The sequence below is a fragment of the Ochotona curzoniae genome, unplaced genomic scaffold, assembly GCF_017591425.1.
Source record: "Ochotona curzoniae isolate NIBS_2020 unplaced genomic scaffold, NIBS_Ocur_1.0 scaffold_4937, whole genome shotgun sequence".
Classification (NCBI taxonomy): Eukaryota; Metazoa; Chordata; class Mammalia; order Lagomorpha; family Ochotonidae; genus Ochotona; species Ochotona curzoniae.
The window spans coordinates 6,252,376-6,268,656 of record NW_024467126.1 but is presented as its reverse complement, the minus strand read 5'-3'; the positions used below and the strand labels follow the sequence as shown (position 1 = coordinate 6,268,656).

General features: G+C 55.1%; 2 protein-coding genes across 2 annotated transcripts; one reads left to right on the top strand and one right to left on the bottom strand.

The window, feature by feature from the left end:
• Positions 1 to 9: 9 nt before the first annotated feature.
• Positions 10 to 9,148, top strand: PSMD13 (proteasome 26S subunit, non-ATPase 13). Its single transcript, XM_040970627.1, has 13 exons — positions 10 to 408; positions 915 to 993; positions 2,476 to 2,510; positions 2,638 to 2,693; positions 2,924 to 2,967; positions 3,175 to 3,261; positions 5,048 to 5,219; positions 6,280 to 6,359; positions 6,441 to 6,566; positions 7,399 to 7,461; positions 8,072 to 8,152; positions 8,353 to 8,469; positions 8,867 to 9,148. The coding sequence occupies exons 1-13, from the start codon at positions 314 to 316 to the stop codon at positions 8,960 to 8,962; spliced, it is 1,131 nt and encodes a 376-aa protein (XP_040826561.1). The 5' UTR covers positions 10 to 313; the 3' UTR covers positions 8,963 to 9,148.
• A 436-nt stretch (positions 9,149 to 9,584) lies between these two features.
• On the bottom strand, positions 9,585 to 10,575 carry LOC121150293 (cytochrome c oxidase subunit 8B, mitochondrial-like). Its single transcript, XM_040971058.1, has 2 exons — positions 10,437 to 10,575; positions 9,585 to 9,746 (listed from the first exon to the last, which is right to left on the bottom strand). The coding sequence occupies exons 1-2, from the start codon at positions 10,545 to 10,547 to the stop codon at positions 9,645 to 9,647; spliced, it is 213 nt and encodes a 70-aa protein (XP_040826992.1). The 5' UTR covers positions 10,548 to 10,575; the 3' UTR covers positions 9,585 to 9,644.
• Positions 10,576 to 16,281: the final 5,706 nt, after the last annotated feature.

Below are 16,281 nucleotides of genomic sequence, written 5' to 3'. Positions count from 1 at the left end.
GACGTCCGTCGGGTGGAGGGGCTCTCCAGTGTCTGTGTCCTGTGCGAGCGTTCGCGACGTGTGACCCTCGCCCGCCCAGGCCGCGGGAGGATCTGTGGTCGCGGTCGGCCGACGCCCCGCCCAGGCACCCGGGCCTCTGGCTTCGGGACACGGCGCGGAGCACAACGAGTCCGGATCGCGCAGGCGCCCGGTTACCGTGACAACGGGCGCCTCAGGACCCGCCAGCGTTCCCGGTGTGCCCCGCGCTGCGCGGCGCCGGAAGTGATCGAGCATTTCCGCCAGCCCGGGCCTGTGTGTACCGCCACCGATCGCCATGAAGGATGTGCCGGGCTTTTTGCAGCAGAGCCAGAGCTCGGGGCCCGGGCAGGCCGCCGTGTGGCACCGCCTGGAGGAGCTGTACACCAAGAAGTGAGCGCCACCTCGGGGACGCGGGCGCTGAGACAGCGAGGGGCTGGAGGGTGCAGGGTGCCGGACAGGGCCAGAGGCTGGAGGGTGCTGGGTGCCGGGCAGGGCCGGGGGCCGGAGGGTGCTGAGTGCCATGCAGGGTCGGGGGGCCGGAGGGTGCTCGGTGCCGGACAGGGCTAAGGGGCTGGAGAGTGCTCGGTGCCGGGCAGGGGCTGGAGAATGCTGGGTGCCGGACAGGGCCAGAGGCTGGAGGGTGCTGGGTGCTATGCAGGGTTGGGGGGCCGGAGGGTGCTCGGTGCCGGACAGGGCCAAGGGGCTGGAGAGTGCTCGGTGCCATGCAGGGCCGGGGGCTGGAGGGTGCGTGGTGTCGGGCAGTGATGGGGTGTTGGGTGCCGGACAGGGCTATGGGACTGGAGGGTTCTGGGCGCAGGGCAGGGGCAGGGGCTGGCAGTGAGGGACAGGCAGATGCCCGGCGCCCTGCACAGGCCTACGGACCATATATGTTTCAGATTGTGGCACCAGCTGACCCTGCAGGTGCTCGAATTCGTGCAGGACCCGTGCTTTGCCCAGGGAGATGGCCTCATTAAGGTGAGTGTTAGCTGAGCAGTGGCCACTGATCTGCTATGGAGGCTGCACACTTGTTCTAGAGTCCAGGGTCTGTTCTATGGCCTTCCCTGTGTCCTCATGTTTGTGGAATATACTGGGGAGACTTAGAGTGGAAGAGCTCTTGGGGGAGCGCATAATGACATTGTCTTAGGCAGGTTTGCTGCAGGGTCAGCCACATGCATCCATCCATCAGGGCAGTCATGGGGCTGAATCGGGGAGGGAAGTGGTGCTGTGGCTGTTTGCTGTATGACAGGCCCTGTGCCTGCTGTCCTATCCTGGGAATCAAGTCCATGGGGCCTCTTCTCACTGGGCGCTGCTTGCTCCCAGGACCCTGCCTGTAATCATAGGATGCGGCCCCCAGCCAGAACCTCTCTGATCAAACCTTGGTCAGCATCCCAGCTGGTGGATTGGGGAATCACAGCCTGCTCCCCTGGCCTGGCTGCTTAAAACCCTGCCCTTTTTGTGTTGTTCTTCGTACTCTGCTCTCCTGGCCACTGGGGAACACTGACTGGTCCCCACTGCCTGTGCTGAAGCAGCGTGTGGCATTTGTTTTGTTTTGTTTGTTCTTAAGATTCATTTGTTATTTGAAGAGCAGATTAGCAGAACCTGATCATTAGGTCTTCCATCCACTAGTTTACTCCCCGAGTGAACTAGGGGCCAGGCTGAAGCCAGGAGCCTGGAGCTCTGCCTGGGTCTCCTGCGTAGGTGTTGGGGCCCAGGTCTTTGGGACCCGACATTGCCTGCTTCCCCAAAGCGTCAGCAAGCAGCTGGGCTGGAAGCAAAGCACCCGGGACTCAGCTTGTGATGTCTTGGTGGATGGCTCCATGCCGGGCCCACTGCCTCACAGCCAGTGTCCACCCTATGGTTGCTGGGAATGGTTCCTGCCGCTGCTGGAGCTGCCTCTGACTGGTCCACCTGCCTGCCCTGTGTCCACGCTCTGAAGTTCTCTCTGTGTCCATGATAGCCTCTTCTCACAGGCGCTTGCTGACACGCCCACTGCAGCCCTCTGTGACTGCCTCAGGCCCATGGCCTGTTTGATCAGGGAGCCTGGAGAGCCAGTCAGGAGTTGCTGTCGGGGGACTCTGGGAGTAACGCATTATTGTCTCAGCTGAAAGGAGAACCTGGTGGGTTCTGGTCCCTCACTGATTGCTTGCAGGAGCTTCTGTGCCATGCTGTTGCGTGGAGCTCCAGATGGGTTGTGGGCAAGAGTTGCTGGAGCACCTGGGTTTGGTGCCCAGTTCCAGCTGCTTGCCAGTTCAGACCCTGGAGGCAGTGGTGATAGCTCAGGTGGGGGTTCCTGCCATGCACGTGGTTTCATCCCTGGTCTCAGCCATTATGGGCATTTAAGGGTGAACCAAAGGTGGGGGGCTCTTTGTCTCTGCCTGTCGGATAAATGATAAGTAAATAAGTAAATTCATTTTGCAGAATGAAACATGCAGTAATTCTCAGTGCTTCATTCCACAGCTTTATGAAAACTTCATCAGTGAGTTTGAACACAGGTAATGCATTCTCCGGCCTCCCCCTTTGACAGTGGGTGTCCTAACCTCAGGCTGGTCTGTTTCAGGGTGAACCCTCTGTCCCTGGTGGGCATGTTGGGGTTCCTGACCTCAGGCTGGTCTGTTTCAGGGTGAACCCTCTGTCCCTGGTGGAGATCATTCTTCACGTGGTTAGGCAGATGACCGGTAAGTCTCACTGTGCCCTTAAAGGGGCAGACCCCAATGTGCGTAGAATGATCTAGTAGAATGAGAGACTTAAACTTTGTGCTGGAAGGTAGGCATGGTGCTTGTGAGATTCTGCTGCAGTGTTCATGGTATGTAGTAGTCTGACCCCAGTGGCTATCCTGCCCAGACGTGTCCTGATGGGGAGGCAGGCAGAGAGCCTGCAGCTTTTCTGACTCTTCTTTCTTTTCTAGACCCTAATGTGGCTCTTACCTTCCTGGAGAAGACTCGTGAAAAGGTAGGTGTGAAGTGGGGCTGTGCATCTCCACATTGGTGGGATTTGCATGTCATGTGTGACCGCACTCCTTTAGGGAGTCAGGTCAGCGCACAGCAGCTGCTTTAGGACCATGTGTGTGCTTTACAGGGAAATCAGTGTGTGTGGAGTGGGGCTGCTCGGTCAGTCGCCAGCTACAGAGCTAATTGCCTTGTGTTTTCTCATCTTCAGGTAAAAAGTAGCGATGAAGCAGTGATCCTGTGTAAAACAGCCATTGGCGCCCTCAAGTTAAACATTGGGGACCTACAGGTGACAAAGGTGAGGACACCAGGTACAGCTGTGTTTGTCTTTGTGTGTGTTCTGCAAAGAATAACCTGTTTTAAAAACTTAAAATCCAAAAGAAATGCTAATAGTCTCCTTTAGCTCTCATCCCACCGTACTGCTTCCCACTTTGGCTCTTTGCATATGTGTGTGTTCAACAACATGGACAGGTTAGCTGTCGGTAAAGTAGCTGTGATCTTGCCCGGGGAGTACCTGGGTTCCACAGCTGCTCATCCAGCTGGGTTGGCCTCCTCGCACTGGCCAGGCTGCTCATCCAAGCTAGGTCGACCTGGCTACCACCCAGCTCTGTGTTGATGTCTCTATGACACAGTGCGTGTCCTCGCTGCCCTGTGGAGCCAAGGCCACTGGATTGTGGGGCTTTGTGTTCTTGTTGCCTGAAAACTTACGTGCTGATCCTCAATGTAGACACACACACACAGACACACACACACACACACACACAGAGAGGCAGGTCTTTAGTGGACACACGCACACGCACAGAGGCAGGTCCTCAGTGTAGACACACAGACGCACAGAGGCAGGTCTTCAGTGTAGACACACACACACAGAGGCAGGTCTTCAGTGTAGACACACACACACACACAGGCAGGTCTTCAGTGTAAGACATACACAGGCAGGTCCTCAGTGTAGACACACACACACAGAGGCAGGTCTTCAGTGTAGACACACACACAGACGCAGGTCTTCAGCGTAGACACACACACACACACAGGCAGGTCTTCAGTGTAAGACATACACAGGCAGGTCTTCAGTGTAGACACACACACAGAGGACAGAGGCTGGTCTTCAGTGTAGACACACATACACACACACAGGCAGGTCTTCAGTGTAGACACACAGACGCACAGAGGCAGATCTTCAGTGTAGACACACACACACAGAGGCAGGTTTTCAGTATAGACACACACAGTCAGGTCTTCAGTGTAGACACAACACACACACACAGGCAGGTCTTCAGTGTAGACACACACACTGGTGCTGGGTCTGGAAATCACTGCTGATCAGAATAATTCATTTATTCTCTGTGTGCTCTGTGTACAGTTTAAAGTGTTCAGGTATCTGTTGAACTGAGTTGGTTAAAGGGACTTAGATTTAATATTTCTTTAGCAATAATATCACTATTGGCCTGGCTCTTCATTTTTTAGATTTATTAGAATGTATTAAGTGGCAAAGCAGGCTAATCCTCCACCTGTGGTGCCAACATTGCACATGGACCCCACTTCTGCTCCTTACTGCTTCAGTGTGGATCCAGCTCCCTGCTTATGACCTGGGAAAACAAGGGATGATGGTCCAGACCCAGAACATGCTCCTGGCTTCAGCCTGGCCCAGCCCTGGCCATTGTGACCACCTGGGAAGTGAACCATAAGAGATGGAGGTCTCTGTCTCTCCTCTCTAACTGATTTTAAAATGGATAAATATGTTCCACTTTAAGGAAAATAAATAATGTTTTTGTAAAGAAGGTTCAGATTTAGGGAAAAGGAAAGACAGATCTGATGGTCCACTCCCTAAAATGGCCACAAGGGTCAGACCTGAGCCAGTCTGAAGCCAAGACCTGGAAGATTCTTCGAGTTCTCCTTCACAGATGCAGGGTCCTAAGCACTTGGGCCATTCTTCACTGCTTTCCCAGGTCATAGCAGGGAGCTGGATGGGAAGTGGAGTAACCAGGACAGGAACTGGCACCTATATGGGATCCTCACACTTGCAAGGTGAGGGTTTAACCATTGAGCCATCACACCGGACCCATAAGTATGTCTTTTTTAAGGAAACCATCGAGGATGTTGAAGAAATGTTGAGTAACCTCCCAGGCGTGACGTCTGTCCACAGCCGCTTCTACGATCTCTCCAGCAAGTACTACCAGACAATCGGGAACCACGCGTCCTACTACAAAGATGCATTGCGCTTCCTGGGCTGTGTGGACGTCAAGGAGCTCCCAGGTGATGCCCCGTCAGGGTCTGCACTGCCTGGGGCAGCTGTGTGCCTCTGCAGTTCATCAGAGGTGGAGCAGTGTGTGTATGAGCTTGCCCTTGACCCAGGTGTGTCAGTTCCTTGGCATTCCTGCCACCTACATCAGGTTTTGTGCCCCTGCGGGGTACCTGAGGTCCTGCTTCTGAGACCTGTGGGAATAAGTTAGAAAACCTCTCAATGATCAGGGATTTGGGGAACAGCATGTGAAATGTGTTTGGAAAATAATTTACGCGGGTCAGTGCTATGGTGTAGTGGGTAAAACCTGGTGCCAGCATCCCCTATGGGTGCTGGTTCAAGTCCCAGCTGCTCCACTTCCAATCCAGCTGCTTGTTTGTGGCCTGGGAAAGCAGCGGAGGAACATCCAAATGGCTTGGGCCCCAGCACCCCCAAGGAAAACCTAGAAGCCCCTTGCTTCAGATCAGTCAAGCTCTAGCTAGCTGTGGCCATTTGGGGAGTAAGCCACTGAAGGGAAGAGCTCTCTGTAACTCCTGCTTTTAATCTTTAAGTAATAGTAATGAAAAAAAATAACTTTTCGACGTATTTTGGATACTCCTGTCAGTACAATCTTGATGCTGAGGAGACCAAAACCTGTTGGTGCCATTCTGATTTTTGTGCCTCAGGAAAGAGTAGGGAGCAGCCACTGTGCTTGAGTGCAGGATTGAGGAGAACCTTGAGTGCATTTCTCTGAGGAGAACCCTGTGGGAGCAGCTGAGTTCTGGAGGGGCTCACTGAGGAACCGTAATGGACAAAGCAAGGGACTCACAGTGGCTGGGTGGGCGGGCTGTCAAGGCGAGCCGACTTTCATGCAGAGACAAATAGAACACACATTCTCTGTCCCCAAGCCCACGTCTGTCTATGTGTGTGGTCCTGTTTGGTCCAAGGCTGCCCATGCCATCAGACATGGCCAGCCAGGGTCAAGGCTGTGCAGGGGAGCCTGTGTGATAGGAGCTGCTAGGAGATGGTGGCTGTGTGAGGAGGAACTGCAGGAGCTTTGGGCCTGGGCTGTGACCAACCACCTTGTCACCGTAGTATCTGAGCAGCAGGAGCGAGCCTTCACGCTGGGACTTGCCGGACTCCTCGGCGAGGGAGTTTTTAACTTTGGAGAGCTCGTAAGTTAGCCCTTGGCTCATGTCCTCCCCGCCCCCTTGCCGGGACACTGGCTGTCCGGCTGATCACCTTTACCCTCACAGCTCATGCACCCCGTGCTGGAGTCGCTGAGGAACACAGACCGCCAGTGGCTGATTGACACCCTCTATGCCTTCAACAGTGGCAATGTGGAGCGATTCCAGACGCTGAGGGCTGCGTGGGGCCAGCAGGTAAACCCCCCTGCAGGCCCACAGCACAGCCGACCACAGGCTGGCTCTGTGCTGAGAGCATAGCTGAACAAGGGCTCTGGGGTCCCAGCAGAAACCTCAGGGCTGAGTGGCCAGGGACGCACAGGGCACAGGAAGCAATTGGCATCCTGTGTTATCCTGGGCAGATGTTCATGTTTATGGGGCTGGGGACCCTGCAGGACCTGAGTCCTAATGGTGAGTTTATTCGTGTAGTTGGAAGGAGGAAACCAGCAGGAGAATGTTACCATGGCAGCACTTTCGGCTGTGTTATTGTTGCTGTGCTGTCCCAAGGGAGTAGAGTAGGTGTGAAACCCACTCCAGTCTGACCACAGTGTTGTCTGACTGTGTGTAGTCTCTGAAGGAGAAGAAGGAAGTTAGGCGTGGCCCATATTGTCTGTCCGCTCGGAAGGGAGCAGGGGTGGTAAGGTGCAGTCCTTGAGGTCTGTTCCAGTTGGTACAGGCTGCCAGTTCTGATCTAATTCTAAGCAAGTATTGGTTCCCCAAGTAGCTTGAACAACCTATAAGGAGACTCAATTTCACAGAGCAGGTGTCCTGGCATTCCAAGCAGTTCCCAGAGTTCAGGGTGTGTCCAAGGCCGGGCTCCACTAGCCCAGCGCCCTATGGAGGGCTCCGGGTGCTGGCATCCATTCTTCCCGAGGGATCCCGTCCTACAGGCTGCCTGTCTTGAGAGCAGCCTCTGGGCTCTGCTGGGCTCTGCTGTGTGAAATGTGTGGACTTGCCTCATTTTTCGTTGTTCTGTCTGGGCTGGGAAACTAAAAAGCACAAATGCCATTTATCCTTCCACACTTTGCAGCCCGACCTGGCGGCCAATGAGGCCCAGCTCCTCAGGAAGATCCAGCTGCTGTGCCTTATGGAGGTAGGCAGGCTTCCCTGACTGTTCACACTGCAGCCTCACACGAGTGCCTGGAGGCAGCTGGGGCCACTGGCTCCAACTCTGTCCTGCCTGGGTGGAAATACATCGGATGCCATTCCTCTGGTTGTCCAGTCCTACTGTCCGGCACCTGCTCTGTTCCATCAGCTCATTACAAAGGGGCCCTGGAGCTAGCCTTCTCTGACATCTGAGCCGAACGAGCTGCCCAAACCTGCCTCCATCACAGCCGCTCCTTAGCTCCTCACGCACACGCCTCTCCCTCCGTCACAGCCACTCCTCACACACGCCTCTCTCTCTGCCACAGTTGCTCCTCACATACTTCCTGTCCCTTCCCCAGTGACTGGAGCACATGGCCCACGTTTCTGGTTCGCCACAGTTCCTCTGGCTCCTGGGGGCCCCAGGTTCTTGTTCAGACCTTCTCATTGGATCCCTGGCAGTTTGTTCTTAATAAGGAGATGCGACTGTGAGTCCTAACAAGATGACTGGTATTTTCAGACCAAGTATCACCTGAAAATATCCTTACTACTCACTTGTCTCAGAGTTTTTACTTAGAAAAGTATTTTCAAACAGGTTAACAAATGGTATTTTTTTCCAGATGACTTTCACACGACCTGCCAATCACAGACAGCTTACTTTTGAAGAAATTGCCCAGAGTGCTAAAATCACAGTGAATGAGGTAGGGCTCTTGACTCAGGATGCTGCCACCATAGTTGCAGGGGCTGGGTGCTCACCCAGGGGTAGAGCCTGGTGCATGTCAGGGCTCACCCACGGGGAGGGCCTGCTGTGTGTTGTGGCTCACCCAGGGGAAGGGGCGGGGCTCACCCATGGAGAGGATCTGGTACGTGTCTGGGTCTCACATAGCCCCTTCTCATCAAGGTGGAGCTACTCGTGATGAAGGCCCTGTCTGTTGGACTGGTGAAGGGCAGTATAGACGAGGTGGATAGACGTGTCCACATGACCTGGGTACAGCCTCGAGTACTGGATTTGCAACAGGTGCCGTGGGGGGGCCCTCAGGTCACCTTGGTGGGTCGGGGGTTGTCTGTGCTATGCTGGCCTTATTGGGCCGGAAGCTGGTGTTACCAGATGACAGGCGTGCTTGTGATAACCACCTTAGGACCAAGGCTTTTCTGAGAAGCTAACTGATGTCAGCAGGGTTGAACCCTGCACTTAAAGGCTTATGCGGTTACAGTGCTGGCGGAGCTCACTGTGCCTTAATCCCAAAATGGGGGCCTGGCTCAGACACATCCGCCTCAGGTTGGGTGAGATGTGACCCTGTGGGCATTCTCTCCATGCCTGTTCCTTCCCTGTCCTCATGCTGAGAGCCGGCCATGGTGAGCACATGCCCACCCTGCTGCTGGCTGCCCTAATGCCCGGGTCCTGGCTTGCTTAGATCAAGGGCATGAAGGACCGCCTGGAGTTCTGGTGCGCCGACGTGAAGAGCATGGAGATGCTGGTAGAGCACCAGGCCCACGACATCCTCACCTAGCACCTGCCTGGCCGCTGGATCCTGACCATTCACAGAGGGGCCTGGTCACAGGGAGAGAGCTCCAGGGGTCTCTGCAGCCTGCGGAGGAAGGGAGGGTCTCCTGGGCTCAGGTGATGCAGGTGGGCGTCCCCACCTGTGTGTCTCCCACTGTCTTTGGGGGTGTCACTATAATAAATGCCGTGGCTTCATCTTTGGGTGGCTCTGCTTTCTGAAAAGATGAGAACCTCAGAGGTCTTCATGGTGGTTTGGCCTCAGCCCCTTGTTCCATGCTGAGGGTGTGAGGCTTCCTGTGGCCTACTCCAGGCCACCCCCCCCCCCCAGCCTTCTCTGACAAAGGCCCTCACTTGGCCACCTCACCTCACTCTTGTCACCAGCATCTTTGGTGCCCAGTATGCCCCCTGCTCCAACACCTCCAAGGCCAAAACAGTCCAGCTCAGTTCAGCCTGGGCTGGTCTAGTTGCGTAAAGGGGGCCAGCATGGGGTGCACACAGATGAAGGATGTGGGGCAGCAGTGAGGAGGGGTTCACTAGAGGACCTGGGGCAGGGGTGAGGTGGGTAGAGGCTCACTAGAACTGAGATGGGGTGAGGTGGGAGGGCGTTGATAGAGGCACTGAGGCAGGGGTGAGGTGGGCAGAGTTTTATTAGGCACTTTGGGTCCGGTGCCTGGGGCGCTGCGAGGCCTTCATTCTTTGGAGCCTTTCTTGTAGCTTTCGAGGTGAGTCAGGACCCAGCCTGCAGGAGCCAGCAAGCTGACAAACAGCACTGATATGCCCACCGCCTGCTCCTGGGGGGAGGAGGACATAGCTGTGTTGAGTCCACCAGACCTGGCCCCAGGAAGGCTGCCCACCTGCCTTCCCCTGACCATTCAGTCCTTTCTCGACGTGGGGCTGTGTAGGTGTGCAGTATGGGCCAGGAGTAGCTGTTCCATAGTCAGCACCCTGGCTACTTCTGGCCTTGACCGGGGCTCTGGAGAGCTGGCCTGCTGTGGTGTTGTGAGCGGGTGGGCTGCCTGTAGCGGGCACCACGCCCCCTGGTTACTTGCCATCAGGTGTGCTGGGGAGGGCACCAACAGCAAAGGTGTGGTGTTGCCCTGTTAGCTTCCCTCCCCCAACCCCATGCTGAGGAAGCTGGGATGGGGGCAGAAGTCACCCTCCAGGGCCAGTGTCCCCTCTGTCATGCTGCCTTGGGGACCACCTGTTCCTGACTCTAACTGGGGGTCAGTCTGGGTCCAAGTCTTGGTGGCACACCCTGGAGCCAGATCCACTCACCCTCACGGCAACCCCCACTCTGTGCCCTCAGGTGGGGACCTGAGCGCTGAGCCCCACCCCTGTCGCCCAATGCTGGTGCCAGAGGGGCCTGGCCTCCCAGTGCTCTCATGCCTTTACAGCCATAGCGCCAAGGAAGGCCCAGCGGGCACTGGGGCCTGGCACTGTGGATGTCCCCCATGTGTTCCCTACCGCCCAAGGTCACTTACCACAGGGGAGGTGGGTGTTCTGGCTGGCTTAGCAGAGACATGCGCCTTGGGGAGCACCCAGCATCTCAGGGGGGTCCGGAGCAGCCTGGCGACAGGGAACAGCCTCAGCATGGCTCAGGTTGTGTAGGTGTCCTGTGTGTCCTTGCTCACACAGTCACCACAGCTTTTTATAGCTCGGAAGGGGCAGGCCCTGCAGCTGTCGTAGGCTGTCACAGGGCCTGGCAGAGCCTGCTGGGAGCTCCCTGGACAAAGGTCACTTCCTGGTGGAAAGGGGCCTCAGGAGGTGTGACCAAAGACATGAGACTGCTGCAATGGCTCATGGCTGAATCCTCACTTTGCAAATACCAGAATCCCAATGGGCACTGGCTACTTCACTTGCTACTCAGCTTCCTGCTGATGTACCTGGGAAACAATAGAGAACGGCCCAAAGCCTTGGGACCCTGCATCTGCATGGAAGACCCGGAAGAAGCTCCTGGCTCCAGATTGGCTCAGCTCCAGCTGTTTTGGCCATTTGGGGAATGAACCAGCAGATGAAAGCTGTTTGTCTGTAAAATCTCACTTGCCTTTCCAAAAAAAATAATAAAATAGGTGGGAGGGAAAGCAACTCTGAGGATATGTGGCATGGTGTAGCAGGCTGAGCCTCTGCCTGCAGTGCTGACATCGCATGTGGGTGCCAGCTGTTCCACCTTCCACCCAGCTCCCTGCTGATGCACCTGGCAGTGGGGAATGGGCCCGTGTGGGAGACAGGAAAGTCTGCATTCAGCCATTTGGGGAATAAATCAGCAGATGGAGTAAATCTCATTCACTTTGTAGCTCTGCCTCTCAGAGGAGTAAAATTAAAATCTGGACCTTGGCGCAGCCCCACCTGCTCCTGTGCCCCAGCATGCTATGTGCTCCTGGAGCCCCCTCCACCAGACGCACTGTGTTTCCACTCCCCACCGCCCCAGCTTCCCCTCTAGGCCACCTCTGGCCTGGTGCAGAGGGCTGAGTTGCCCAGCTGTGGCCACCAATCTGCACCCAACTCATGACCTGTAACCATTCCCCAGTCAAGGCTGCAGCCTGCACCGCCATGTGCCCCCTTGCCTGTGCGTCCCCCACATCCTGGCTGCCCACAGCCCTCTCCAGCAGGTTCCAAGCTGGAAGGACTTGATCCTTGCCCACCTGCCTGCTTTGTTGGGTTCTGGCCCTCCCCACTTCCCCACCCCACCTGGCCCTAGACAGCCTTCCGTCATGGGGTCATAGGGCTTCTGTTGGTTGTCCCCCCAGCTCGTCACCGTTGGTTCTTGTAATGGAAGGAGTCCACTGCGGGCAGGGACAGGTCTCTGGGCCACACATGGGAGCGAACCTTGGGGTGACCCAGGCTCTGGAGCAGACGCAGTGAATGCCAGCCTGGACCCTCCCAGTGTCTCCAGGCCAGGTGGGTTGTATTTAGAACCAGTGATGGACAGCCTCAGTGCCCTCATTGCCCTGGTCACTGTCCCAGCCCTCATCAGGGTTGGGAGGTCGAATAGAGGGCATTGGTGCAGCAGCTGGGACGCCTTCAGCTTTTTCCCAGCGTCTGACCCTACATCAAGCCAATCCCCCCAGGGGACAGCGGGGGCTGCCCAAGCCCTGGGTCCCAGGCAAGACCACGCAGCCCAGCACAGCCTCTGTGGAATGACCTGAGGATGGGAAACTGTCGCTGCATTCAAATTCACACAGGAAAAAAAAAAAAATCCCCTAAAAAGTCAAGGACGCTGCACCATGGTCCCGCTTCACTCAGTCAGTCCCCACGAACCTGTGACCCGCCCCTGCACTAATCCGTTCAGCCGGAACCTTTAATTACAGCTTTGGTCCTGCTCTGATCCGGCCTTGGGGCTTCCTCTCCAGTCGAGGGCCCCTGCTCCGCCCTGCCCAGGCGTGGGCGGTGCGGGGAGGCCTCCCAGCAGGCCAGGGCCAAATGGGCACGGCGGGGGAGCCCGGGGTCGTCCCTGCGTGACCGCTTGTCCACGGGTTCCTGCTGTCCCCTCCCTACTAAAAGGAAGATGGGGCGACCTGGGAGACAGGTTGGCTCACGGGATGCGGGGGAGGGCCAGGAAGGCTCGGCCCGCACGGGCGCCCACATCCCTCGCCTGCCTCCATGGGGCACGCACCGAAGGCCTGGCGTCCGCCCCAGGCGCGTCCCGAGGTCCTGCTGGCGGCCACGCGCACCGCGGCGCCGGGGAGGCCGGGGACACTGGCGGGCGGACGGCGCCACCTGGCGCCCAGATTCGGAGCGGCGCTGGGCACACGGCCTCACAGCGTCCATAGGCACCCATGCTTATGACCACGCAGGCACGCAGGGCCCATGGGCACCCACCCTTAGGGCCACCTAGTGTCCAGAGGCACTCACGCACTCTGCCACTCAGTGTTCATGGCCACCCATGCACAAACGACACACACGGCCACGCAGTGTCCACAGGCACCCACGCAGAGGACCACACACACATGGCCATGCAGTGTCCACGGGCACCCACGCATAGGGTTGCACACAGCCACGCAGTGTCCATGGGCCCCCCTATCCAAGGCCACACACACATGGCCATGCAATGTCCATGGATACCCATGCAGAGGGCCAAGTACATGGGAACTGTGGTTTCTCCATAGAAGACAGTAGCTTTTTGAGTGTGTGCCTGCGTTGGGTACATCAGGACCCTGTAGGTTCTGGCACAGATTTGAGGACCCACAGTTAAGTGACCACTTCTGGAAGAATGCAGCCCTTGCCCATATGTACAGACACCCATTGTGAGGAGCCGTGCAGTTGGGTCAGATGGCATGTATGTGTGATGAGCACTGCTCCTTGGTTAGCAAGGCTACGAGAAGTTTCTGGCTACGTGGCAAGGCCTGGCAGAACGTCTCTGGTCACCTCATTGCTGCCTCACCCCATTGTTTGGAACTCAGTCACCTCTCTGACGTTTCATAGAATTCTCCTGAGGGTGCTGTTTTTCTGCAAATGTGAGGTGATTCCTGTAACTGGTATAACACCTCAAACTGATCAATCATGTTATGGTAAAAGCATCTTTAGCAACTTAAGGCAATGACACACAGCTAAAAGCATACAATAGTACAGCTGAGCCCACGACATGTCCAAACATCCTGTCATGTGCCCACCTTTGTCCTGGAGCTTGCCGTAATATAAGTAATGTTTTCCTCAAGAAATGGCTTGATAGGACCCAGTGTGGTGGCCTAGCGGCTAAAGCCCTCGCCTTGAACAAACCAGGATCCCATATGGTCGCCAGTTCATATCCTGGCAGCCCCACTTCCCATACAGCTCCCTACTTGTGGCCTGGGAAGGCAGTCGAGGACAGCCCAAAGTCTTGGGACACTGCACCCACGTGGGAGTCCCGGAAGTCTCCTTCTGGCTCCTGGCTTCAGATCAGTGCAGCACCGGTCATTGTGGTCACTTGGGGAGTGAATCATTGGGCAGAAGATCTTTGTCTCTCTTTTTCTCTGTATATCTGACTTTTCAATAAAATTTTTTAAAAAAGAAATGGCTTGATAATATCTTGGAACAGATGGCAATCATGGAGGTACAAAGAGTTTGCACAACACATGAAATGACACATTTTGGTTTCTCACCACGGAAAGCTGAAAGCACATGGGGCATCTTCTAAAGGGAGACAAATGTGAACCCCAAAGAAAAATGGCTTAAAACGTCTACCTCATATTGGCACTTATATTTAGGGAAAGAATACAGTTTATAAAAATTTGTACCTTATATTGGCACTCATACTTAGGGAAAGGAAACAGTTTATAAAGATGAAAAGAAGTTTCTTGCAAAGGCCCTCTGTAGAAAGGCTGAGTTGCCCTGATCCCTCTCACTGCGCTTTAACAAAAGAACAAAAAACATTTGAATCAGCACTAGGTGAAGGTGGTGGTAATTAATGCATGATTGATTATAAGATTTCATAAAGAATCTATGATATATGCCTTTAGAAGTTCCTTTCATTTATGATCTTTTAATTCTGTACTCTTGATATTTTAAGTAATATTAGTTAGATTGTGTTTAGTGAACATTGATTTTGGATATAAGTAAACCACTTGTCACTATATGACTGCATGTGCTGCCAGCTGTGGAGTTCCTGGCTTCAGCCAGGTCACTGCAGGTTTGAATGAGTAATAGCTTACTGAAAATATTTTTCTCTGAAGTAAAATAATAATAATGTTTTTTAGGATTGTTTTTGTAATTATTCTTTTATAATGAAGTAAAAATGAAATAACTGAATGTTGTGCAAAGCTTGTGATGATTTATGTATAAATAAAGAAGGCAACTTTTCTGAGTTGTCCGTTATGCGCATCATGCCGGAATGGTTATCTCCTCGTCAGTCCACACATCCCTCACAAGCTCTTGAGTCAGCCGGAGCTGGTCCCCGGCTACTCATCATGTGTCTCTGCCTCATGTGGCACACTTGGATGGGGGGAGGGGAGGTGTCTTGGACCAAGACCAGGCCATGTGGATCACATGGCCAAGAGAGCCACACCCACTCACCATCTGCTGTCCCTTGAGGTTAATGTCATGCATGGCTGAGCTGAGCTCAGGGGGTGGTGACATCACAGGGAACTCTGACATCATAGTATGAAGGGGCTGATGTCATACGAGCCTCTAATCTCACAGGAAAGACTAGAACTCTGAGTGGGCTCGGAGCCTCGACACCCTCACACCAAAAGAGATTCTGGGGCAACTGTTGGGTTGGGAGTGGGCAGCAAGCTGCCACTGGGGCAGCTGAGTAAGCCTGTTAGAGTCCTGGCTCCTTGGCCACCCGTCCAGCTCCCTGCAGTGTACTCACAGGGAGACCTGGATGGAGCTCCTGGCACCTGGCCAGTGTTGTCGACAGTGTGAACTAGCAATTGGGGACTCCCTCTCTAACACTACCTCTCCCTTCCTCTCTCTGCAACAAATAAATAAGTCAATAACTGTTTTTTTAGGATGACTTCGACAAGGTTGCCTGCCTGTCCAACCCCAGATGGACGCCACCCAAGAGACTGATCCCAGTGTCCAAGGCGATTGATCACTGCTTGCTGCCTTGAAATGTCTTCACCCAGCCCTCTCCCCACATCCTCCCTAGGCCCAGTAGCATCACCCACCGCCTGCCAGCACATGGCAAGCTAGCACACCAGGGGGTCTGCCTACATGGCTAGGCCACAGTACCCAGCAGTGAGAGTCAGGGCACGGGGTGCACCTTGCATGGCTGAACCATGGCACCAACCAGATCAGGAGAGAACTGAGTCTGGGGATAAATTCTGTAGGAAATTTTTGGGACTGCAGCTCCCACTGCTCAGTATGAGAACTAGGACTGGGGGCAGACTGAGCTGGGCAGGGCTGCAACACCTGTCAACTGGCATGTGGGCTAGACCTGGGGGAGGGCCAAGCTGGGCTGCACCACGGCAGGTGGCACACACAAGAACCAGAGTTGGTAAGCTGGGCTTTACTGAAGCGTTTGCCAGCAACAACCGGGACTGGAGCCAAGTCATGTCAGGGTGAAACACAGGACACCCTGGCAGGCACCAAGTCCGGGGTTGGGAGTAGACCTGGTAGGGGAACGGTGTCCCCTGCTAGGTCATACCTATCCCTGTGAGCATGTGAGCCAGGGCTCAGGAGGGCCGGGCTAGATAAGACAGTGGCCCCTGTTGGCATACGTGAGGGCTGGTTTGGGGGCAGGCTGGGGTAAGGTAAGCCACAATATTCATGGATGTGTACAAGAGCTTGGTGGGATGCAGAACAGACTGGGTTAGGCTACAGCACATACCAGCACGTGCAAAAACCTGGGCTGGGATCTGGCCTGGTGAAAGTGATTGGGGTTACTGGGGGTTGCCCCAACTAAGTGGC